Source organism: Eublepharis macularius, chromosome 2 (assembly GCF_028583425.1).
Source record: "Eublepharis macularius isolate TG4126 chromosome 2, MPM_Emac_v1.0, whole genome shotgun sequence".
In the NCBI taxonomy this organism is placed as follows: Eukaryota; Metazoa; Chordata; class Lepidosauria; order Squamata; family Eublepharidae; genus Eublepharis; species Eublepharis macularius.
In genome coordinates, this window is record NC_072791.1 from 149109232 (window position 1) to 149134167 (window position 24936).

Here is a 24936-nt window from a genome sequence, read left to right on the forward strand (position 1 = left end):
TCTGGAAGCTATTTATGCATGTATTGGGGGTGGGAGAGGATTGAAGTTAGCATCTGTAGTGCTGCACATGCTGAGTTGTACCCTTTGTGCATTATTTTGTGACTGACAGGTATCCATCCAACCATTTTGGGACATTGACCGGTTTACAGTCGATGATCAGTGCCATATTTGCTCTTCTCCAACAGCCACTCTTCATGGCAATGGTGGGACCGCTACATGGTGACCCCTTTTGGGTGAGTTATGGGCTGCAGGAAGCTGGTTATTCCTTGGGAAACAAGGCTGAAGACAATAAGTCTCATGCTACTGAAGGTACTTGGGTTCTGTAGGTCTGACTTCTATGGCCTTACCCAGCTCTGGGTGAAGACAGCTGTTCCATTTTAAGAGGGATCACAGCAGACTGTCACTTGTGATGTGAAACCCAGCTTCACAACTTGTGTTACAAACATGCATCTCAACAAGCTGGATGCTGGATTGGCAAATTGCTTTCCAAGCTAAGGTACTGTATCTTGTTGCCCTAACCCTTTTTGCCCCAACTCTTACATTAGATAGCTTATATTTTTTAAAGTAACATATATGCACTCATTTTTCAGTTTAAACACACAAATAATTGCAAACATTTTAAAAACAGTTGTAAAAATCCTTTGTGGTGTAGGGGCTGGGAGAGAGAATGGCAATGGGTTGCATTATGAGTGCTGACCAGTAGGCACCCACTGCAACTAGTTTTGTAGTCTAACTCTTTCTGTAGCATGTTAATGCAGTGTAGAGAGGTAAAGAACATCCATAAAGGTGTCTGAGGAGATAAGCAAATGAACGTACACGTGGAGACCTCAAGATATATCCTTCTAACGCATATCTGACAACATCTACATTAGATTACTGCAATGTGCTATATGTGGAGCTGCCCTTGAAGACTGTCTGGAAGCTATTGTTGATACAGAATATTGCGATCAGAGTACTAACTGGAAAGGGCCATATCACTCCAGTCTTGTTCCATCTCCACTGGCTCACAATTTGCTTCCAGGTCCAGTGGTGCTGGTGTTGACCTTTAAAGCCCAATATGGCTTTACAGCATACCTTAAGGACCGTCTTCTTCCATATGAACCTACATGTTTGTTCTGGTCATCTTCAGAGGCCTAATCCTGCCATATGAGATTAGATGGGTGGAAAACCAAGAAAGGGCCTTTCTTGGCTTTCCAAGTTTGGAACTCCCTCCCCACAGAGATTCCTCTGTCCCCCTATATTGTTGTCTTCTGCTAATGGGTGAAGACTTGTTTCGTTTGGCATACCCCCAATAATTGTTTTTTTCCCCTCCTCATTCTTGTTATTGTGTGTGTTTGTATGTGTTTTTATTGAATTATTTTAAACTACTTAAAATGTTGTTTGAAATGTTTTAATATTTACCACCTTGGATACCCTATTTTGGTAGAACAGTAGCATACAAATGCTTTAAATAAATAAATAAATACATATATCTTCTTTCCTCCATTAGTATTTTTAGGGTTTAGGTTAACATTTTTTTCCTGCTGATATTTTTAGGAAGATGTTAACCACAAACTCAGGATAAGATACTACTTTGCTTGACTGTCTTGGATATTTTAAAATAAGATCGTCCATAATGAAGAATAAACTGGTTTTAGTTTCTATATGTCATTCTTCACACCAATTTAATGTTTCTGGAATCTTGTGAGGGTGAAATGTTTTCCTGTTTTGTGGGTGGGATCTTAGTTAAGCAGACATGGTCTTCCACTTCAGGGGGGTAGACCCAGAGATGGCATTTCCTGCCACAGCCTTTAGCCTACTTCAGCATCATGGGATATGCAGTCAAAATACTGACCCTCTTTGCATTCTCCCTAGGTAAACCTTGCCCTTCTTATCTTCTCTGTTGTGGGTTTCCTGCTCCCCTGCTACCTCTACTACTTCCGCCACAAGGCTCTCCAGGATGAAGCTACGAAAGAAGGGACTCCAGATCAGGCATCTGGTATACCAGTGAAACTCCAGGATGGTGCAGCTACCAATGGCTTGTTAAGCAGCAGTTCCACCACTGCATAAGCCAGGGATGGGCAAGGTGGAGAACTTGTGGGTGACAGAGAGCAGGATCCAAGTGCCTGGCAGATGGTGTGAGACGCTAATAGTGAGAGGAGAGGAATATACTGTGAGAATTTTATATTTGGAACTATGAAAATAACCAAGGTGCTTTTAATTCTCAACAAATGCATATCTATATTTATATCTTTCTATGGTTTATATATAGAGAAAAAGAGAGCTCTATTTTTTGCAAAGTATTTTAAATGGCCCTAAAACATTTAAATAGATGATTAGAATGTCAGTTGATCAGTACCAGAGATCTAGAATATGTCTAGTTTATTAAAAATGTCTCCTCCTCGTAAAGAGATAACAGATCATGGTGTCTGTGTGTAGCTCACAGTACTTAAGCAGCACTTTCAAAACATAGCCTCAGTGCTGTTAAGCTGAAATGAACAAGTTACCCTTATTGCTTCCCTCCTCTCTATATGACAGTTGTTGCAGCTAAAGCCAGGGAATGAGTTAAAAATGGAGAACTCCAAATGAAATGTTTTCTGTCAGCTAGCCCTAGTGATTCAAAGATGTTTCCTGGGCTTCCTTGTATTCTGACAGCTGATAGAAAAATGAGTTGTGTTATTAGGACATTGTTTAACTGCTAACTCCAGAAGTCCAGCCTTCCCTTCTCCTTTTTTCAATCCTTTTATAAAAACTATCTCCTCAAAGATTGCCTCACAAAGATGAGGCTCAGGCTGCTTTGATATGTATTTTTCATGGGCTTGGATTTCTGTCTAAGCAAAAGTTATGGCAGGATCTGCAAGTGATAGAACTTTTAAAAAAACCAGATTGGCAGGTTTTAATTCAATCTTAGTAATACCAATTTAACAGGATTTGTGTAGGGAAGAACAAACCGTCCATTTTGAATTGTCTTCCTTTGACAGAGTCCTGGCATAATGGCAGTGTTGTTGCCTGCTAGAGCTGCATATTATGCAGCCTGACCTAAAATAAATAACTTATTTATATATTTATATACTGCCTCTCCACTGGAAACTGTCCCCAAGGCAGTTTACAGTAAAACCCTACACTATATCAACAATGGCATCACACAGAGAAAATACAGCAGGCTCAAAAACCTTAAGTTTCAAATGTTTTAATCGGTCCCTTAAATAACAATAGATTGAGAAAGGGTACCAGAACCACCACTGAAAAAATTCTGTTCCTGGCAAGGATAACCTTGCTGTCAGTAATGTTTGCAGCTAGACTAGAAACTCACTTAACAGCTTTTAATTTACAGGGGAGCAGGGCTCATTTCAAAGGGGGAACGCGCTGGAATGCTGTTCTGGCAGTTCTCCCAAGGTGTCAGGTGGCCCCGCCCACCTGATTTCCGGCCATTTTGGACCGTTTTGGCCTGGATTGGGGATGGAACGCACCGGTTTGGGGCCAAAAAGGCCCAGATCAAGTTGGTGCCAGGCAGGGGAAGCCTCCCGTGCCCAGCACCGACCCAGTCCCAGCCATTTCGGCCCCGATCCGTGCCCAAAATGGCCATTTCCGGCAATTTTGGGCCCGTTTCGGTCTGGATTGGGGCTGAAACAGCCCAGATTGGGTTGGTGTCCCAGGCCAGTCTGTTTCAGCCCTGATCCGGGTGCAAATGGGCCCCAAATGGCCATTTTTGGCCATTTGGGGCCCATTTCTGCCAGGATCGGGGCCGAAATGGCTGGGATCGGGTTGCTGCCAGGCAGGGGAAACCTCCCGCACCCAGCACCGACCTGATCCCAGCCATTTCAGCCCCAATCCAGGCCTAAAATGGCAATTTTGGGCCCGTTTTGGACTGGATTGGGGCCAAAAAGGCTTGGGATTGGTCTGTTTCAGCCCTGATTCGGATGCAAATGGGCCCCAAATGGCCAAAAATGATATGGGGGAACACTCCCCTGTCTGGCAGCAGCCAAATCCCAGCCATTTCGGGCCTGATCAAATCAGTTATGCTAATGACACACTTCTGGTGATGGCAAGAGGCGTGGCATATGCTAATACGTTATGCTAATGAGTTGTGCTAATGAGTTCCTGCAGCTCTTTTTTTACAAAATGACCCATGCAGGGGAGGTATGAATGTAACAGAAAACATTCCCTGCTTCATCCTGGATTCACAGTGCTAGGGTTTAACAGTCAAAACCAGCTTCTTTGAATGTGTGGAAACAAATTGATAGAGAGTGCAAATAATAAAAAGATTGAAAGTATATGCTCTTTATGGCCTACTTACCTTAAACTCCAGACTGCTAACCAATTGAACTTTCAGGGCATGCCCAAGTGAAGCACATTGTAATAAGAAAGCTACCAGAGCAAGTTCTTAACCTACAGAAAGGAGCACTACCAAAACATTAGTCAAAGCTAGAACACTTTCTTTTGTTCCCGGTTCCCTTAGCCCTGATGGAGGCTCTTAGAGCATTCTTAAGTGTGAAGCTGCTCCCTCACCCACTCCAGATCCAAATCCACTCACTATCAGCAATTCTGTCTTATTTGGGTTGTTTATTTATCCTTATCAAATCTATAATGTGGTTCAGTCATCAGCTTATCAAAATCCCAGCCCTTGAGTGACATATAACCACAGTTGAAAGCATAAGGAACAACATGGGATCCTGTGGAATCTCATACAACAATTCAAATGAGGAAAAGCAACACTGTAGTCAGTATCCCACTACCACCTTCAGGAACTGTCCTAAAAAGTAGGAATGAAACCACTGCGAAGCCACAATTCCTACTCCTGACAAGAGTAGAAAGATGCCATTGTCAATGGTATTACGAGATCTAGAAATCTTGGAGAATGGTATTTAAGAGATCTAGGAGAATTAACAGGATTCTAGGAGAATCAACAGGAGAATCACATACCTTGTCTCTCTTCTGCCAAGAGCAACAAAAGTGTCATCCAAGCACATCAGGACCTGATACCAGTGATCATTATAGCTAAGAACAATAGCTTGGAAAATGGTCTGTGGGTCGACAGTAGGTGGGGATTGAGAGAGAGCTGCTTTAATAATAATCTGACAAATGGTAGAATTATAAAGTCACAGAACGAACAGTGACCTTCTTCCCAGTCATGAGAGAATTTAAATGGACAGTATGGATTGCACTGCTTGCCAAGTAATTACTCCCTCATGCTACACAAACTGACCATATTTGGCAAGTAGTACAATGACTGAAGAAGGGTGAGGAATAAGAATGATAAGGAAAAGATCAAACTGTATATGAGTTCAGATAGAGAAGAATTGTGCCATGTGGGACAGAATGAGATGGGTTCTAGAATATGGCCCAGCATAAGCCTCCATGTGTTTTAATCCACTGCTGTTACTTCTTCTCCAATAGAGATTCTGCACTTCATTTATTTACCTACAGGAAATTTCCTGTACATTTCTTAACAGTTAAATTTAAAGATCTAGTTTTCATCAACAGATTTATTATATATATGTATGTGCCACCAAGTCATCACAACTTACAGCAACCCCAAAAAGGGGCTTCCAAGACAAGTGAGAAGAAGGGTTAGTTTGCCAGTGCCTTCCTCTGCAGAGTCTTCCTTGGTAGTCCCTCATTCAAGTACTGACCCTGCTTAGCTTCTGAGATCTGACATATCGGACTATACCTTGCCGTTCCACATCCATACAGATTTATTAGGGCAGTTTAAAATTAGTCAGTCTAATGCTGTCTGTACTGACAGTCTGCAGTAAAACATTGTATTGACAAGAGAGTTGTGTCATCTATTGGCCAGACATAGAAAATATATCATTTGGGTTGGGTGGCATTGTGGCAATTAGTTAAGGATACAAACACTACAGGAAACTTAATGATGCTGCTAGTCATAATTTCACTTATCCCTAACTTCAATGACTGGTATCTTTGGTGCTCATTTGCTCCATTGGTTATTTAATTTATTGTCTCCTTCTATGTATTTCAGAGAACAGAAAAAGTTTTGATATGCTTAACTACTGATTGGACCAGAATTGAATTAGACAGGTCTCGCTACCCAAAATACTCAAAAAAGTGAAAGTAGAGTGTGTCTCATCACATGTAGAGAGCTTTTCTTCTCCAAGGAGTAACAACAACTACCTTTGCACAAGTAGTGCTTTTAAAAAGATATTTTTGTGTGTCCAGTTATGTCCAGCATACATTTGAATATGCTTCTCATTGAAAGCAATGGAGAGCAGATTGACCGTTTAGGCAGACATTTGATGCATTGCAGACTGTATCTGTGCTTCCTGATCCAGCAGGTGATAAACATGAAGAATCTTGCTTAGGCACCTGGGTCTCCTTAGCAGAATTGGGGCACTAGGGCAAGGAGAGAGACTCGCAGTACAAACAGTATAGGCTGGACTGAGTTCTAGAACATCACTTTGTAGAAGTTAAACATAGGACAAAAATCAAGGAGGAACTGACAGAAGGGTGCAGAGAAAGTGAGTGTGCAGATGGTGGAAAGAAATGGCAGAGTATCTTGAAAATGTTTTAGCAGTGGACTGAGGTGGCAAAATATTCAGCAATTATTGTGAGACATTTCATGAGTGAGTGGAGAAAAAAAATCCTTGTTGGCAGGGCTTTTTCGGTTTCAGTAATCACTAGTACTGGGTACCAGAACCTTTTGGAGGGCTTTCCCAAGTCCTGATGGTGGATTAGGTGGAAATCAGTGCAATTGTATATGTGCGTACTGGCATCTTTAAAAACAGAAAAAGCATTTCTTGTTGGTAAATGAAAGATAATATTCATTGCAGATATGGATTATGGTTTATAGAGGCCTCAAATGGTTTAACAGCCCCCGGGCCATAGTATTATGCAAGTCAATTTTAAATCTGAATAAAAGTGTTAAAAATAGGAATCACTGTTCCCTTATAAAATGGAAGAAACTCAGTAATGTCATGAAACATTTTTTTAAAAATCTGCAAGCATTTCAATAAAAACTGCTTAATAGGGTATAGCCTCCCAGTCCAGGAACATTCTTCCAATAATCTCTTTCTGCAGCTTCTTAACCCTTTTACTGTTGGGAAATAAATGATGGCTTTGTGCCAGCTCCAGCTTCTACCAAGGAAGGCTATTATCTACAGGAGTTCATGCTCTTGACAGTACCGTCTCTCAAAGGTCACAGCACTTTCTGGTTATCTTGGTCTTATTGCAGGCACCTGAGAGAAGGCTTCTGTGTTATACCATAAATTCAGCTAGACCATGTCTAGTAGTGGCCTAGGTTCATGGGTGATGCTAATAACATGGGCAGATCAGTTTGCTGCCACCAACGTACAGGGGCAGTGGTAGTACTTGTTGTATTTTTTCCTTGCCCTGCTTCTAGAATGTTAAGAGCTTTTTATCCTTACAACAGCCCTGTGAGGTAGTTTAGACTGAGTCACTGGCCCAAAGTCATGCAGTGACCTTCATTGCAGAGGGAGGATTTGAATCCAGATCTCTTTTTCTTGCTGCAACACACTGACCACTATATTGACTCTCAAATGGTAGCATATTTAGAGTGAAATTTTAGAAATACCCACTTTAGGCATAATTGGGACGAGGATGCAAAATAAGCCTTGATAGCAATGGAATATATCTACAGATAAGGTTAAGTTATGTAATGTTTACATAATTTTTCCAAGGTAGGAAATGAAAATTCAGTTAGTACCTTGTTGAGAAGGCGGCATTCCCAGCACAATGGCACCTAGATTTGGGCTGATTTTGTACCATGAGTCCAGTGCAGTCAAGTCCATTCAGCTATTGAACACTGTTAGAGGTGTAAGCAGTATGTCAGTGTGTGTTTGGGGGTAAGGCAGGAACTAGTTAGTGGTTGGTTTTACTATAAAGCTTTTCACTAAAGTACAGAAAGCATGATCTGTAAGAATTGTGGAGAGTATTACATGGTCAGAGCTCTCCTCCAAGACCATTGTTTTGTCCTTGGGAAAATGCAGGAGCTGCAGAGAGGCTGTAAAGATCATGCTTTGCATGGATAAGGTCCTGGATTCAATCCCCGACACATCCACTGAAAGGTTATCTAGTAGCTGGGAAAGAGCTCAGCTCAAGACCCTGGAGAATTGCTGCCAGTCAGAATAGACAGATCTGGGTTATATGAATAATTGGTCTGACTCTGTATAAGACAGTTCCTTACACTTAATTAATATCCTTTCCCTTTGTATCCAAGATTCCCCCCTCCCCCACCAGCAAGGCAGTGCACAAGATTTGTACATCTGTTTCTAATGTTCTACAAATGACTTCAGCAGCTAACTGGTCATTCTCTGGATCAGCTAATAGAATTTTCTCTGACTGCTATTTTATTCACGTTTTTTTGTTTCTTTACTTATGTATCTTTAGTTCTGTGGTGACATTTTGTTTCCTTCCTGTACAACCCCAGCCCTGAAGCAGTGTTCTAGCAATATTGTTTCTACTTCAGTTCCTCCTCCACTGCCTTGCCATTTGGTGACCTCTTTCTACTCTGCTGGAAACCCCACCTAGCCTTCTTTCTTAACAAGAGAAGCAATCAGAGCCTGGCTACCAACACCCCCCCCCCCACTAAGTGCAGCCAGGGATAGGTCATTGTCACTGGGCTGGAATTTATCACACAGACTCAAAAGAGCAGTTGGAAGATGCTTCATGCTGACAAGCCTAGTCTAAACAAAGACAACACACCGCTGGGCAAGGTAACCCATTTTACTAAAACATTTGTGAATTGCTGCTATAGAGGAGTTGACACCCCTCCTTGAGTGAATCTACATTTTACAGCCCTATGACAGACAAATTCAACAGGTAACGTTTTCCTACAGGGACATATATGGTAAGCCATGCTTGTTGAATTGCTGTCATAATCAGTAGCATGGGTCTGTGGCAGTCGCTAGGGCCCACCTATGAAGGTCATTGCTTTTAACAGCCACATGGATACTGAAATCTCTTTTACTGAACTAAAACAACCCACAAGCCACTAAATCACAGCACTGCTGAATATCCGAACACCCCCTTAAAACATTAAATCTTTACTGTGCACAACCCTCAGTCTCTAATGGTGATACTGAGGTTCATTTGAATGTTTTTTAATTATTCAATGTAGCTAACAATAATAGTTAAAAACATCTCCAGTTAAAAGCAAAATAAAATAACAAACCCCAAGTCTTTCCCTTCCTTCCTTCTTAAAAGATGCCACCCACTCACACACCATTGAAAGTCCTGGCAAACAAGCAAGTCTTGCAGCACTTCCTAAAGATCTCCAAGGAGTGGGGGCCCCTCACCTCTTCAGGGAGCCCATTCCACAGAGCAGGAGCCACGTTGGAGACAGCCTGGGCTCTGGTCAATGCCGGATGGCCACACTGAGTGGTGGGATAGCCAACAAATGGGTGCCTGAGGATCATAGTTGTGCTCACATAGTTGGCATACTGGGACATGTGGAAGGAGACAGTCCTTCAAATAGGTGGCTCCCAGGTCATGAAGGGCTTCAAACCAGCACTTTGAATCAAACTCAAAAATGGACTGGCAGCTGATCGTGCTGTTTCAAAATGGACAATGTATCTTCCCAGTAGCTAGCTCCTGACAAGAGTTGTGCTGCTGCTTCCTGGATCAGTTATAGTTTCTGGATTGTCTTCGGTAGCAGTCTCACGTAGAGTGTGTTGTAGTAATCCAACCATGAGGTTACAGAAGCATGGATCAGCATGACTAGATCAGCTAATGAGAGCAATGGCACACCAGAAGCAGCTGATAAAAGATGCTCCTGGCCACCATGCCAACCTGCTTTTCAAAGAGCAAGGCAGGGTTCATGAACACCCCCAAGCTCTTAACCTGCTTTGAGACAGTCAACCATCTAGGACAAGTGGCTTCTAGGATATCAGACTTTACAACCAGTATTACTTAGTTCTGTCTTGTCTGAACAAGCTTCAGCATATTCCGCCTTAGCCATCTGACCACAGCCTCAAAGCACTGGTTCAGAACCAAGACAGGCACAGTTGGAGGCTTTGATAATGAAATATAGAGTTGGATGTCATCTGCATATTGATGACATCCAGCATCAAAGCTATGGACAATTCCATTCAGTGGTATCATATATGTGCATGTGCGCATGCACATGCATGGGTGAAAAAATCCTATGGCACAAATCCCACCCACAAATCCCAGAGTGAAACCACCAAAAGGCTATGTCCTTAATACCAACTCTATATTCAAGCTGGAGGATTAAGAATGGAGTGGTCAAGGCCACTGAGAGATTTAACAGTATCAACAGGGAAGACTGTCCCCTGTCCACCTTCATTCAGGTTCAAAGTAAAATCCTCTGTTTCCCAGCCAATAAAATAAGTGTATTAATCAAAACTTTTATTTAAAATTTAATTAAAATATGATTGGATACAGGAAAAAACCAGCATACCCCATAGAAATCAATCTTGTATAAGCATGCATATCATTCTTATTCTACCTAAGTTGACTAAGCTATGTTTCAAAGCTTCTTACTCAGAGCTTTGTCAAAAAGGGGAAAGCAGATTTCGCTGAATTCCAAATCTGAGAGATTCAGATTATACAATGTAGCCAGATTATATAGAAGCGATTACATAGAACAACACAACTATCAATCCTTTTGATTCATGCCCTCTAAAGGCATAATGTAAAACATCTCTGAGCATCCCAAAGAATAATTGTTATACACTTGTTCTGGGATTTATTCTGGGCATGAAGCTATTCATAAATTACCCTTCAAGTTTGAAAACTGTAACTTAGGTATAATAGTGAAAAATGCAGGATTGCAAGTTTACAAAAGAACCTAAATGCAAACACTCAGGCCTACTGTTTCAAAACATTTAAACCATGACTTAAAAGTTAAAATCCACAACAGATCCACTATACTGTTTCTGTGGATGGAAAGGTTTCTGATTGTGAAGTATGACTTTTATGGCTCCCCTCTCCAGCTACAGCCCCAAATGACCCTTGAAATGCTGCTTCTTGGGGGACAGGTGACCCCTACCCAAGAGGGGCATTTCAGGGGTGCTATGGGCTAGGCAAGGTAAGAAAGTTATGCTGCACAGACAGAAATCCTTCTATCCATTGAAATGTTCTTCTGGATCCAACCTATTTGCATATAAACAGAAGATTGTGTCCCTCAGCGCTCCCAACTTAAAAAAGAAATGTGGTGTTAGAAAACGACAGTCAGTTAAGATTTTAAACAGATCATGGTTGGGGGAGATTTAGAAGGTATTGATGAGCAGGATCAAAGTAGCGTGCCAGTAATGGGGCAGGTCTGATGTTAAAATGGGCCATTGATCTTTCCTGATAGTGGCAGCAGCACTGTCTTCTGCCCATATGTGAGAAACCCCATAGCGGGTCAATGAGCATAAAGTCACAATTGGGTTCTGCTGTATGGATTCATTTGAGCCCAAGCTCATCTCTAGTAAGCTGAGAACACTTTTCAGAAATCCTTGGTCACTGCCAGATCTCCTGATCCAGTCTGTGCGCGCTTGGTGAAAGATAAAGTCAAATAGTAACTTGCAATATGGGCACAAGCTTGCAGAACAAAAAAGATCTAACATTTTAGATCCAAGATTCTTAAAATGGACATTGATTTTTTTTTAAATCATTTTTAAAGAAAACTTGGTTTCACAAGCATTTGATCTTTTACATAAACCCCTCAGAGTTTTTACAATTTCCATCTTTTTTGTATGACAAGCAACGCTTAGAAACTTTCAACCAGTTTTGTTCTGATCTCCATTATTCATAAAGCATGTGACTTAATTAAACTGAAAAGGAAACTGTTAGAAGAAATGTCTTTCACCAGAAGGCATGGTTAATTTAGGAAATACATGGCTACAAAACACTGGAGACCTAGAATAGAAGGATTTAAAAGACAGCAGGGATTAGACTTTTATTGGGCCATGGAGATTTATCAGGTTTTATTGCAATAAATATTCAGTGTTAACTATAGTGGTAGAATAACCATATTCCAAAATGGACAATTTTCCTTTTGTTGAAGGAATACTGAAGCATTCAGCAGGTATAGCTTGTGCCAGTGGTTCAAGACCATGGAAGGAGAAACTGCCTGTGAATTCAGGTACCTTTCTCTGAGCTCTTAAAGGAACAGAATTCCCATTCATTTTGGAATATGGCTACCCTGGATAGGGTAAAATAAATCTACCTGTTGTAAACCCAACTGTTGTGCCTCTCTTTAAAGAAATTGGGGTGCATACAAATATATGTAATATGAGTGTTAAGGCTATTGTAGAAGCCCATTTGTCATATTTTGTTCACTCAGCCATGGAAGCTTGCTGGGTGACTTTGAGCAAGTCACTTTCTCTCAGCCTAATCTACTTCATAGAATGGTTGTTGTGAGGATGAAATAGTGGAGGAGGGAATGGTACTATAAGCTGCTTTGGAACTTCAACAGGGAGGAAAGCAGCATATAAATATATAAATACAATTTTCTTTTCAGGATTGAGTTCAGGGCAAACCATTTCTGCCACTTTCCAGCAGAAACCAACTGTGCATAGCACTGATTTGCTGGTACCTGTGACATTATGAATCCATCTGTATGCCCCACCAGAACAGGTTTTCAACTTTAAAAACAAAGGGTTTTTTAAAAAATAAAGTACTGAATATACTTATAAATGAAGAAAGAAACAAATGGAGCTTTAACTAATGCAAAAAGTTAAAAAGCTTGCCTCAAGCATGTGGGAGACAGAACTGGACCATCAACATTCAACTTGGAGGCAAGTATGTTTGTCCTATATACAGCAACAGTGGAAGGGAAGCTCGGCTCACTTATGAAGAGAAAAAATGTTACCTACCTTTTTCGAGATATATGTCTGCTTGCATCCTAAGAGGTTACTGCATGAAACCACTGCACTTAGAAGTTGCTGCACTTAAAAGCCACTGCACTTAAACGTAAAGGTTCTGTGAATTATGGTGGTACAGATGATGGATAGAGTATCTCAGGGCTAAACTCCAGTTGGTTTCACATGTTGCCATGGGACTCCCAGGTTAGGAAGGGTCCTGTTTCTGTCTATTTAGTACCTTATTTCCATTCTATAATGCTACTCTACAAGAGGAAAACTATTCCTTAGGTCATAAGAAGTTGCCTGGTGTCTTTCAATTGTGCCTGGACCCAGGCTCACTGAAAACTGCTTCCCTGAATACCTTTTATTATATTATACTTATATCTATATTTTAAATTGCTGTAAGCTGTACTAGAGGCCAATTTTTGGCTAAAAGGCAGGAAAAAATACAATAAATTATGGAACCTGGGAATTCTTTCAGCTGCGCAAAACTAACTCCCAAATTCACTAAAGGCAAAGTAGAGGAAGTTTTTTAGGCCTGTACACTGGGAATGACCATAAGAAACTGTTCCTTATAGAAAAGAATTGTTCTCTTCAACTTAATATTGTGAGCAGACAGATTGAGGTATGACATACAATCTTTGAGCTAACTTACATAACCCTGACCACTTCCACTGTGGAAGCAGAGGCAGGTGGGATGGCATTAGCATATCCCGTTTGCTATTCTGGCCCACACCCTTAGGCCCACCCTTCTTTTCTTCCTACACAGCTGAGCCACAGTGCTCACAGCACTACACTCAACTGTGACTTGACTTCAAAAGAAAGGCATGTTAAAGGGCTGGAGAGGGGGTTGCAGAGCTTGCCAGCTGGAAGGTGGAGCTTAGCTCCACCCCACTCATCAGGTGGGCTATGGGCAGTGCTTTTACATAGAAGCAACACTTGCAGCTGCCCTGCATTTCCCTTTAAAGGCAAATCAAAGGATGTGGCATGGCTTAGAGGGCCAGGAAAGCCCACGTCAGCTCAGAAAAAGCACAACATCCTGTGGAAATGGGGGCACCCAGCTGCACTCAGAACAAAATTCCCATGTGGCAGTAGTCCTACTGGCTACTATGAGTGAGGCAACATTCTACTGAAGGAGCACCACAGCCTCAACAACAGTACGCTAGTTGGTTAATGTTGGTAAAAGCTATGTGAGAATTAGTTCAAGCCACAAGGTAAGGAAGCACAATAGGCTTTGACAAGGAGCACACAGATCAAATCTCACTGACATCAAAAAGGCTCACATCATTCTCTCTTAGTCTCTGTTAGTGTTGCAGTTGAACAGCTGCCCTGACCTAGCAGGTGTTATCAAAGTACAGAACGGTTGCTGAAATGAAGGCTGGTGCATTGATCTTTTTTTAAAAACCCAAAATGGGTTTCTATTTGAAGAGAACCAGTTTCTGCAGCTGTAGATCAGCTAGTCACAGAAGACAGAAATGGTTGGATTACTTTGAAAAAGAAATGGAAGACCATAATGGTCATATACAGAGTCCCCCTCCCCAAGGAGTGTGTGCTCCCTGCTTTTGCATTTAGAACCACACAATGGGAAACTGACACAGATTAACAGAAGCCTATTTTTGACTTTTCTGCTTTCCCCTTTGTACTTTTGACACCTGAAGTTCAGCCTTCATTAATTATTAAATGGCATTGGTGTGCACTAATTATTTCTTTAACAGTCATAGTATTTAACTTGTTATAAGGAATATTTTGTTGAGGGAAGTACAGCATAGTGGTTGTGTATGAGTGTTAAGAAGGCCGAATTCAAATGTCACCTCAGTCACAAACTCACTAGGTGGCCTGAGGCAAGCTGCTTCTTTCTTTGGTATGCAATTTCAAGATAACTGTAGCCTACCTTACAGCCTTACAGGTATATTAGAAGGATTTCTTAGATAATGAACGTGACATGCATTGAACACTTCAGATGCATCTGAGATTTCATTTCCGGCCGCTGTTAGCAAGCCAGTGGGGCACCCTGTGTAGCTGTCAAAGGGTGTGAATGGAATTCCTATTGCAGAAATTTCACATGATCATTTCTTTAAACCGCTTCCTTAGGTCAGTTCTAATGTAACCCTTTGGATTTTCCTTCCCATGGTGTTTAGTGGCAGAACTTGACAGGTGCATATTCCAGTACATTTTGTGGAAGGTGCTCATCCCACTGTTACCTTATTCCTTCTTTTCTCAGCTCTCTCAGGACACCATCATTGGCTGTGAAAGATGTCATGTAGCTACCATCAGGCCTCACACGTGCAGCCCTGAAGTTAACCAGACTAGCAAAATATTAATACTTCAGACACCAATACTCTGAAATATTTGTTCCTAACCCATGCGGTGTGTCTTTAACAGCTGCATAGCAGGTAAAAATTAAACTAGGCCAGTTTTTCTCAAACCAAAAGAATCAATGACAGGGAAAGCAGCACCTGATGAACATTCTACTTAGCAGAATTAGTAATTTCCACACAGGAATCACAGGAGATTAAAAAGTCTATATTGTTTTATTGTTACTTAGGAAATAGGGAACATATGTGAAAAAATTATTCAACACAGAAAGGAATTTAGCTGAAAATTCTTTTTAGTGATCAACTTAGGTCCTTAAATCACAGTCAAGATTGAGAGGGGGCTCTAAATGGCAATATGGAAGACTCAGAGCACAGTACATGGATCTTCATTAGCAAAATTCTCCAGATGTAAATCTGCATTACAAATAAACTTCTCTGCTAGGGCTGTCTTGATAAGTAATTTCTGCTGCAACAGGAAACGCCAGTAAGGCTGTGGTGAGACTCTACATCCTTTTATACACCTGCAAGAGAGAGATGGTAAGAAGGAAGTTCAGAGGAACAAGATGATTATCATTAACAGAACATCATTCATATTAAAGTTTATATCATGCCAAATCACTGCTCTGTGAGTTCTCATCGTACTCTAGAAGTCATCAGACTTCTGGTGCACATGAAAAAGTTCTCGGTTGCTAATGAAGTTGTTCCTTCTTGGAGTTCCAGAGTATGGTTGGAGGGCATATGATACAGCAAACTTATTGAAGCTAAGCAAGTCTGGGTCTGCTCAGTTCTTGGACAGAAGACATCTGGCTTAAGCATTACAAAGGAAGGATATAAATAAATTATAGTAGGCAGAATAAGGCTATTACCTGGTTTCCTACAGGCTAGGTAGATTCCCAAAGCAGCACCGTAGGCAAAGCTCTTGGCAATGAGGAAAAGGAAGATGAATTGCCCTGTGCGAAGGCTGAGCAGCATCTCAGAGGGACCACCTGAATATAGTGCCAGAGAAAGCAGAGTGAGGCGGTGAAAGCAGTAACACCAGACCAGTCACAGCTCTTGCCATCCCCATTAAAAAGTCCTTGCAGAGTTTGCTCCCTCCCCCTAAACTCTCAGCACATATGAAAGCTAGTAATGGTCCTTCAAAGACTAGCTGTGGAAAGCAAAAATGACTTATCACAGGCTTCCATTAACTGGGATGCAGAATTTGCAGTGCAACCCTAATCAGAACTGCCCCCTTCTAAATCCATTTAAATCCACGTGTTTAGAAAGGACTAACTCTGTTTAGGATGGCACTGTTCACCTCCCAATTCCTTTTGATCATATCACTAGATCTAGTAGTAAATTAACTATTCCTAGAGCAGATAACAAAGTTCACATCATGGGGGCCTCTACCTATCTAAGGGGTTCCACAAGTATTTAGAAAATACAAACTTGCAAACTAACCACAAGGGGAAGAATCCTCAAAAGTTCTAATAGAAGCTGAAAACGTTCTAGAAGGGAGGACAGCCAGTGTGGTGTCGTGCTAGAGTGATGAACAAGGATCTGGGAGACCCAGGTTTGATTCCCTACTCTTCCATGGAAGCTTTTAGAGACCTTGGGTCAGTCACATACTCAACCTAGCCTACTTCACAGGGTTGTTGTAAGGGGAAAAATGGAGATAATGCTGTAAGCGGCTTTGTGTCGCTATTGAGGAGAAAGGTGTGATACAAGTGAAGTAAAACAAACAAATAAAATGCTGAAAGCGATAGGGCGTCAGTTAAAGGCCAAGGGGGAGGATGAGTTTCCTCAAGAACCAGTGAGCTCAGGGAATCCTGGAGGAGGAGATTTCTTTTTGGTAGGATTTCTACCCCTCAGGGACCCCTTCCCAGCCTCCATTCACTACCACAAACCAGCCTGTACTCACCTGACTTCTTCTGGCCTGCGGCGCGGAGCCCCGCGCTTTTCACCTCCTGCTGGGCGTCCCCTTGGCGCGCGTGGCACGAGTAGCTTCTGCCCGCCAGCCAATCCTCAGCCGGTACGCTCAGGCGGCTGGCTGTGCCGAAGTTGCAGTTGCCTGGCAGGGCCCGGAGCGGCTCGGTGGCAGCTGCGAAGCTTTGCACCTCCTCGTCGTCCCGCGTCCAGCTCACCTCCAGCGGCCACGGGTAGGAGAAGCCCCGCAGCAGGCATACGAGCGTGGCGCTGCGCCGGTGGCAGGAGGGGCCCAGGAGAAGCGCGGTTGGCGACGGAGGGCCGCAGTCTGGATCTGGGGAGGAAGAAAAGAGATGCTGGCTAGTGGCTTGGGCTGCGTCGTCCAGCAGGGCAGTGGCGCTTCTAATGGCATGTTCTAGTTCTTGCCAAGTCTGGATTGGGGCCGGTTCAGGCATCAGATTTGTTAGCCCAGAATGGTGCGAATTTGTGTAGTAGGTTGGTCCTCTCTCTCTGTTCGTAATCGAAACTGGAGTTTGATCATCACGCCCATTACGCTTTAATTCCCACCATGTTAAAAGAGGTACCCTCGCACTTTTATCTTTCTGGGTTTTTTAAAAAAAAATAATAGATTTATGTTTCACAAATGTTAAGCTGTTTCCGTCAAATTTTGGTCCAAAGTTTTGCAGAAAGGACGGGTTCATGTTAGTAGGAGGGTAGTGGTTGGTCAAACTGAATCAAACTTCGTATTATCAGAATCAGTTAGCATAGAGATTTCATCTCAAAGCAAATCGCCTCAAACTCATTTTGAAAAGCCCACTTGTAACTTCCGTTGAATTTGAAAAAGCAAGCTGCCGTTGCCTTAGCTACAGTGATTTAATTTTTTCTTGCATCAGAGCAGCGTTGGATATCCCAGTTTTTGAGATGTAGATCTCATAGATCTGATTGAAGAACAGCAGGACTGCAGTTTTTACCACTGGTGCTCCTTCATCACCTATATTGATTGCTATAACAATTGCTGATTTTAAAAAAAATAAAAGCCCTCTGGTGGCACAGTGGGGAAAATGGTGGACACAAGGAGCTGACAACAGAAAATTGCATGGAATACTCCAAAGGAGTATTGGGGCAGTCCAAGGAAGTTTGACAGAAATAGAAAGAAGCTGTGAAAGCTCATCCCCAAGAAGTTTCCCTATGGAAGCTATTATTATGGTTTCATACGTTGCAAACTGTCCATTAAGTAGACTGAACCAGCACAGTTCTTTGGAGCATATTCAGGATGGGACCAGTGACAGGTGGCTGTGGCATAGGACAGGAATGGAGACCTGTGCTTCCCCCTTCCCCCCAAGAAAGATTATATAGTACATTCGTACTTACCTTTGATGAGGACCTTCGTCCCCTGATCAGCAAAGTAGGCTTGATACACAGCATTGCCATTACATAGGAGGCCTCTCCAAGATCCTTCCATCTTCTTCTTGACCTCCAGAAAGCTCCTTTTTCAGCCCTCTCCCTGCTCTGTCATCCATCATTGCAGGAGGGCCTGCTTAGATCTAGTTCTGCCCAAAGGTAGTCAGTGGCAAACCCCACCAAGGCTGCGAAAGCCACTCAGAGCTTTCCCAGTGTCAGGAGAGACCATGTCAGGAGCTGGAGGACCCCTGGTCCTGAAGGAAGCCCTGTAAGACCTCCCCAGGCACAGACATGATTTCTTAACCCTGACTCCTGGGCCTGTGCCCTCAGATCTCTGAGCTCACCATTGACCCCCCATTGTCTTCTCTACACCCTCTTTTCTAACTGCTGAATATTGTACATGGCTTATACCATTGTGCGTCCCACTGACACAGCAAGACAAGCCATAACATAAACTCCATCTCTTTTCTCTCACCCTCGCAGCTGTCCTGCCAATGTAAAACTAAGCCAGGATGACCAAGCTGGTGTCACTTTGAACCCCCTTATCCACCAAGACAACTTCTCTCCTTTTGTCGCACTTGTTGTATTCCCTCTTGATGTCCAGAAGCAGCTGAGCCACTCTCTCCTCTTTGGATTTATTGCCTTTGTGAGCAGACTGTCTGGATTTGGGTTTTCTTTAACATCCATTCTAGATTTCTTGCAGTTCTTGGGATCAGGTGGATTTTAAACCTGCCTGTTCCCATTTTCATGGTCAAGAAAGGGTTAATTTTCTGCTTTCCTATGGGCTTTTCTGACAACTAATGCAAGGAGCCAGTTTTATTTTTCCCTTGGCAGAAGGTTATTGTAAGGGCGCTGTGTGCTGTTTTACCACAGTGTCCCTGTATAAGCACTGTGATAGATTGCTTTGCAGAAACTCCTGAGCTATATCCTTGTTCATTCAGCCTATTTTTTTTATTAGACCTTTCTCCCACAAGTAAGTGCAGATAGGATTACCAAGATGTCTCTCTCTTTGTCCCTAGCAGAGCTGCTGTGTCTTAAAGAGTTGTCTAATTGGCAGGTGTTCAACAGGTGGAGCTGGAAAAGGCACAGTGCCTCTGAAAGCAGGGTGGAAAATCTGCTCTAGACACTTGGGAAGTGTGTGTGAGGACTTCTTCACATACTCAACTTATTCCTGATTTTCTTAACACTTGATCCACAAGCAATGGAATCAGTTTGGGTACAATTCACGTCTGCCCTCCCTCCTTGTTTTAACAGCTGTGGAGTTGGTTTACTTTCTTCCTTACGTACCCTAAATAATCAGTATTTTCAAGCCAGGGTTTTGTCATCATCAGTACAGTGGCAATGTGTCTGGTTTTCACCCTGACGGTCTGGTATTTTCTTGGATTGTCTGAGGGAAATGGAATTAAAAAAAAACAGGCAGCTGTGAGGTAAACAGGTGCCGCCGTGGCCTGGGCCAGCCTCACCCCTCAGTGAGGTTGTCCTGGGCCTGGAGGCTCTATGTTGTTATCTCTGAGTGGGAGGGGCCATTGATGAATGGTTCAGGAAGGCTTCAACTGGCGCAGTTCTTGGGCAGTGGGATGAGCTCAGTGGTTTAGGATGCCGTGCTGGTGCTGGCTTACTTCTTCAACAAGCATGCTGCCCACCAGAAGGCGCTACCAGGCTGTCGCCTCTGCTTCTTTACAGGCCTCATAGCTGCCATCCCTTGCTTCATCATTCACTTGCCTGCCCAGACTGCCCACTCAGCCTCCTACCCATGCCCTGCCACCTTGCCCTGCAAATGAGCAGGCAAAGCTGCTGCTGGTGACCTTTAGGGGCTGAGTGGGTAGATGCATGCTGGGAAGGCAAGTGCAAGGGAGCACACTGCAGCTGGGACCTCAGGAAGCTAAGCCCAGCTCTCTGCAAAAGTCATCCAGGTAGCTGCGGGTCAGCAGATGATGTCACTTCTGGTAGTGATGTCATTGCACTGAGCATGGGAGCATGTGCGCACTTTGTATGCGCATAAAGAAATTAATTTGGGAAGTCTGGTATTTTTTACTATACCATCTGGCAACCCTAGTCATCAGTGTCATCACAGCACCCCTCCCTTTTCGTTATTTTTAGTGCATGCTTAAGTCCCCCTCCACAGTTGCCAGTGCTTGCAATTTTTTTTTTAAAAAAATCACTTTAATAATGTTAAAATGACCTAACATTGTAATAATAGGTTCTCTGAATCTACAGCTTTCATTTTTTAAAAAAGTAGGTCTCTAGTTCCTTCTGTTGCAGATAAGACTTTTTCCTTATATCTGCACAATGGAAGGGGCTAGAAACTTTTTTTTAAAAAATGAAAGCTGGGGGTACAGAGAGCCTGCTGCACCTATTATTAGAATGTTAGATCATTATAATATTATTAAATTGATTATTTTTTAAAAAGTTTGAAAGCAAAACCAATAGGGAGATGGAATGATTTGACTATGACAAATAACCAATCATCAAAAAGTGAATTGGAGGTGGGTAGGAGTGGGTGGGACAACTAAACTAGAATTGGCTTTTTTTAAAAAAAGAACACGTAAAAGTATTCTCAAAATAACTGTGGAAAAACAACTCAGGGAAAACAAACAAAAATCCCAAAGTGAAAACTAAAGGCAAAAAAACCTGCATATGGAATTTATCAGGGGATAAATTGAAACTGTACAGGGCCAGAACTGATGAGGGGGAAAAAACGCTGTGCGGAAAAGCCCTCCATTTAAGACTATAAAAAGCATCCTGCTGGATCCAGCATTCTGTTTCCACATTGCCAAGTCAGGTGCTTCTGGACAACCTACTATCCATGAATTCTTTTGGCCCTTATTCTTTTTGTTTGTTTACTTTATCTATAACTTCTTTCTTATTGAGACTCAAGGTACATTACAAAGTAACTCCAAGCAACCAATATTCAGAATTCCTGAATTTGGAGGTTCTATTTAGCTATCATGAATAATAGCTATGGACTGTCCACCGTGTACTCATTTAATCCTCTTTTAAAGAGATCTAAGCCAATCACCATGACCACTTGTTGTGCAGTGAATTCCACATGTCCCATTAATCTTCCAAGAATATTAAGCCAGACAAATTAGTGAGGTTATCCTTTTTTGCTCACTACTGATAATTTTGCAAACAATTGAGAGATTTTGTTTTTCTAAACTAAAAAGATCCAGACTGTGGCAACTGGTGGTCAGGGCAAATTTTCTGGTTTTGCCAATGAGGAGGATTCTGTCATTGTTGCATCCAATGGGGCTATTGTGGGATTTGAAGAAGGACATGGTTATGTGCATCCGACTGTAAGTTGAACATGAAGATTGTAGTGCAGATACCATGCCTTGATTTCAACAATGGTGAAGTTGGATCCAGTTCTTTGTTTGCAGTTCCTGATTCCTTATTCTGCCACAAATATTGATGAGGTTTAAACAGTCCTGCACCCCAAAATAAGCTTTAGACCACTCCAGTAGCAAACACCCAAGAAGAAAGAATTAAAATTCAACAAGACCTGAATACTCTGGAGAAGTGGGCAGCTGTGAATAGGATGCAATTCAACAAAGACAAGTGCACAGTATTACATCTGGGCCACAAAAATGGGAAGCACAAATACCGCATGGGGGATACACTTCTGGGCAGTAGTATATGTGAAAGGGATCTTGGGATAAGAGTGGACTGTAAACTAAATATGAGCAATTAGTGTGATGCGGTGGCAAAAAAGGCCAATGCAATCCTGGGTTGTATCAAAGGGGCCATAGCGTCGAAATCGCAGGAGGTCATAGCCTCTCTCTATACTGCCTTGGTCAGGCCGCACCTGGAGTATTGTGTGCAGTTCTGGAGGCCTAACTTCAAAAAGGATGTGGACAAAATCGAGAGGGCGCAGAAGAGAGCGACGAGGATGATCAGGGGGGTCTGGAGACTGAGCCCTATGAGGAAAGGCTGAGGGCCTTGGGAATGTTTAGTTTGGAGAAGAGGAGATTGAGGGGGGACATGATTGCTCTCTTTAAGTATTTGAAAGGCTGTCATTTGGAGGAGGGCAGGGAGCTGTTCCAGTTGGCAGCAGAAGGTAGGACCCGAAACAATGGTCTTAAATTACATGCAGAAAGGTACCGGCTGGATATTAGGAAGAACTTTTTCACGGTCAGAGTAGTTCAAAAGTGGAATCAGCTGCCTAGGGAGATGGTGAGCTCCCCTTCACTGACAGTTTTCAAGAAGAGGCTGGATGAATATTTGTCAGAGATGCTTTAGGCTGATCCTGCACTGGGCAGGGGGTTGGACTAGATGGTCTGCATGGCCCCTTCCAACTCTATGATTTTATGAAATCCTGTATCTTTGAAATATGGAGATTTTGCAAGGAGATGTATCCTGCTTAAAACCTGAAATAGTAAAAAGTCCAGTTGCACCTTTAAGATTAACCAGTTTTATTGTAGCACAAGCTTTCGAGAACCACTGTCAAAGAGAACAGTGGTTCTTGAAAGCATACACTACAATAAAGTTGGTTAGTCTTAAAGGTGCTACTGGACTCTTTACTATTTTGCGACCACAGACTAACAACAGCTAACTCCTCTGGATCTGCTTAAAACCTGGCTTTGTGCAGAGTGCTCCAAAATGGGTGTCTCCAGGAATCGGGTTGCATGGTTAAGAACGGAAAAAATAACAAACTGGAAGCTGCTGTATTGCAAAATTAGCTTTAGGACCACCCCAGAGCATTCATCCCTACACTGGGTTGCTTGGCTCAGATTTCAGAACACACACCATGGACTGTGTTATAATAGACTTCATTTATTACTGAGACAGTCCCATAGATCTGGAGAAAGGCAAACTGTCAGATTGCCTGTTACTGGAGTTGAATGCCTTGGAAAGTCTGTGTGTGGTTGTATGTTAAGTGAAAGGCATTAACACCTTCAATTTTCAAGTCTTGGGGGGTAGGTGGTAATAGAGTAGGTTAGTTACAGAGTAATTGAAATCCTGGACAATTATTCTCCGTGTGTCACATCAGTGGATAAATACAGGCCGCCTATGACTGCAGACTGAAGTTGAACCCTGCGAAGACAGAGGTCCTGTACTTGAGCTGTGCGGTGTTGGATGTGGGGATCCAGCTTCCAGCTTTTGATGGGGCACCACTTGTGCCTGTCCCATTGGTCAGGAGTCTTGGCGTGACGCTGGACTCCTCTCTATCAATGGAGGCCCAGGTTGCAGCAGTTGACCAGTCTGTTTTTTTTTCATCTTTGGTGGGCCAGGCAGCTTGCCCCCATCTCTCAACTCATGACCTAATGACAGTGATCCATGCAACGGTCACCTCCAGATGCATGTCCAAACTACTGTAACTCACTCTGTGCAGGGCTTCCTTTGGATCTAACCCGGAAACTACAGCAGGTCCAGAATGCTGCTGCATGTGTCCTGATGGGTACTCCATACAGGGGACACGACACTCCAATCTTGCAGCAGCTACACTGGCTCCCTGTGGAGTTCCGGATCAGGTTCAAGGTTTTGGTTTTAACCTACAAAGCCCTAAACGGACTGGGACCAGCATACCTGAGGGACCGCCTCTCCCTGTATGTACCCCGGAGAGTGCTTAGATCAGCGGGTAAACATCTACTGATGGTCCCTGACCCCAGGGAGGCTCGGCTGGCCTCAACCAGGGCCAGGGCATTTTTGGTCCTGACCCCAGCCTGGTGGAACTCTCTGTCAGAGGATATTCGGGCCTGCCAAGATCTTGTATCTTTTTGGCAGGCCTATAAGACAGAGATGTTCTGCCAGGCATATGGTTGAGGCCGGAATTAGGTCCATCAGATGAGCCTCCCTACTTGTCTCCTGCCTGCGAGGGAGCTATATAGTAATCTGTATAGTGATCTGCTCCCCAACGCACACGATATCACAGAGCAATATCTACTTGCACCTCCCCTCCTTTTTACGTTTGGTGGACAGGGAAGTATGAAGGGGCCCCAGTCTGGGATGTCAGAATCTATATTGTTGAGATTTTCAATTCTGAAAGTTAGGTTCTTTTGAGATTTGTTATTTTATTATTTTATTCCTTGTATTTTTATTATTGTTGTAACCTGCCCTGAACCCACTTGCGGGGAGGGCGGGCTAAAAATCAAATAAACTAAACTATGAACGTGTAAGGTTTTCTGCCAGTAGGATTGTCAAGTGCCTGGGAAAAAGGAGTCCTGTTCCCTTAATAGATGTTTAATGGGAACTTATTTACCTCCATGTCTGTACTTTAAGCTTCTTAAATTAACAGGACATTTCTCCAGGCCTGTGGGCAACCCCCATCTGCTACACGGTTTCATGGTCATCTGTATTATGTGATATAAAATGTTTCTGGCATAGATTGTCATGCATAGTGATTTTTTTTGTCTTTGTCAAGTTATGAAGTTTTAGCACATTTTCCGTATGGTCATTGTGTCCACTCACTATTGAAATACTGTCACCATTTTACAATCAGAAATGGTTAACTTATCATTTTGTTAGCATGTGAACTTATTAACCCTGCTATTTTAAAGAAAACTACTTGAAAAGTAATTGGGACCCAACCCAGCTAAAAGTAGCCA

General features: G+C 42.7%; 1 protein-coding gene and 1 gene segment (V, D, J or C); one reads left to right on the forward strand and one right to left on the reverse strand.

Moving 5' to 3' along the window:
• Window positions 1-6973, forward strand: part of SLC43A1 (solute carrier family 43 member 1) — a 29716-nt gene extending 22743 nt beyond the window's left edge. For both annotated transcript variants that reach the window (XM_054971266.1, XM_054971267.1), the window contains exons 15-16: window positions 110-233; window positions 1855-6973. In XM_054971266.1, the coding sequence (XP_054827241.1) occupies window positions 110-233; window positions 1855-2049 (319 nt within the window). In that variant the 3' untranslated portion in view covers window positions 2050-6973. The remainder of the gene's footprint in view (window positions 1-109; window positions 234-1854) is intronic.
• Window positions 6974-15306: 8333 nt separating this feature from the next.
• On the reverse strand, window positions 15307-18789 carry LOC129325138 (Ig heavy chain C region, membrane-bound form-like). The segment is given in 4 exon segments: window positions 15307-15606; window positions 15952-16071; window positions 16986-17324; window positions 18362-18789. Coding segments are annotated over 4 exon segments (558 nt in total).
• Between the last annotated feature and the right edge of the window lie 6147 nt (window positions 18790-24936).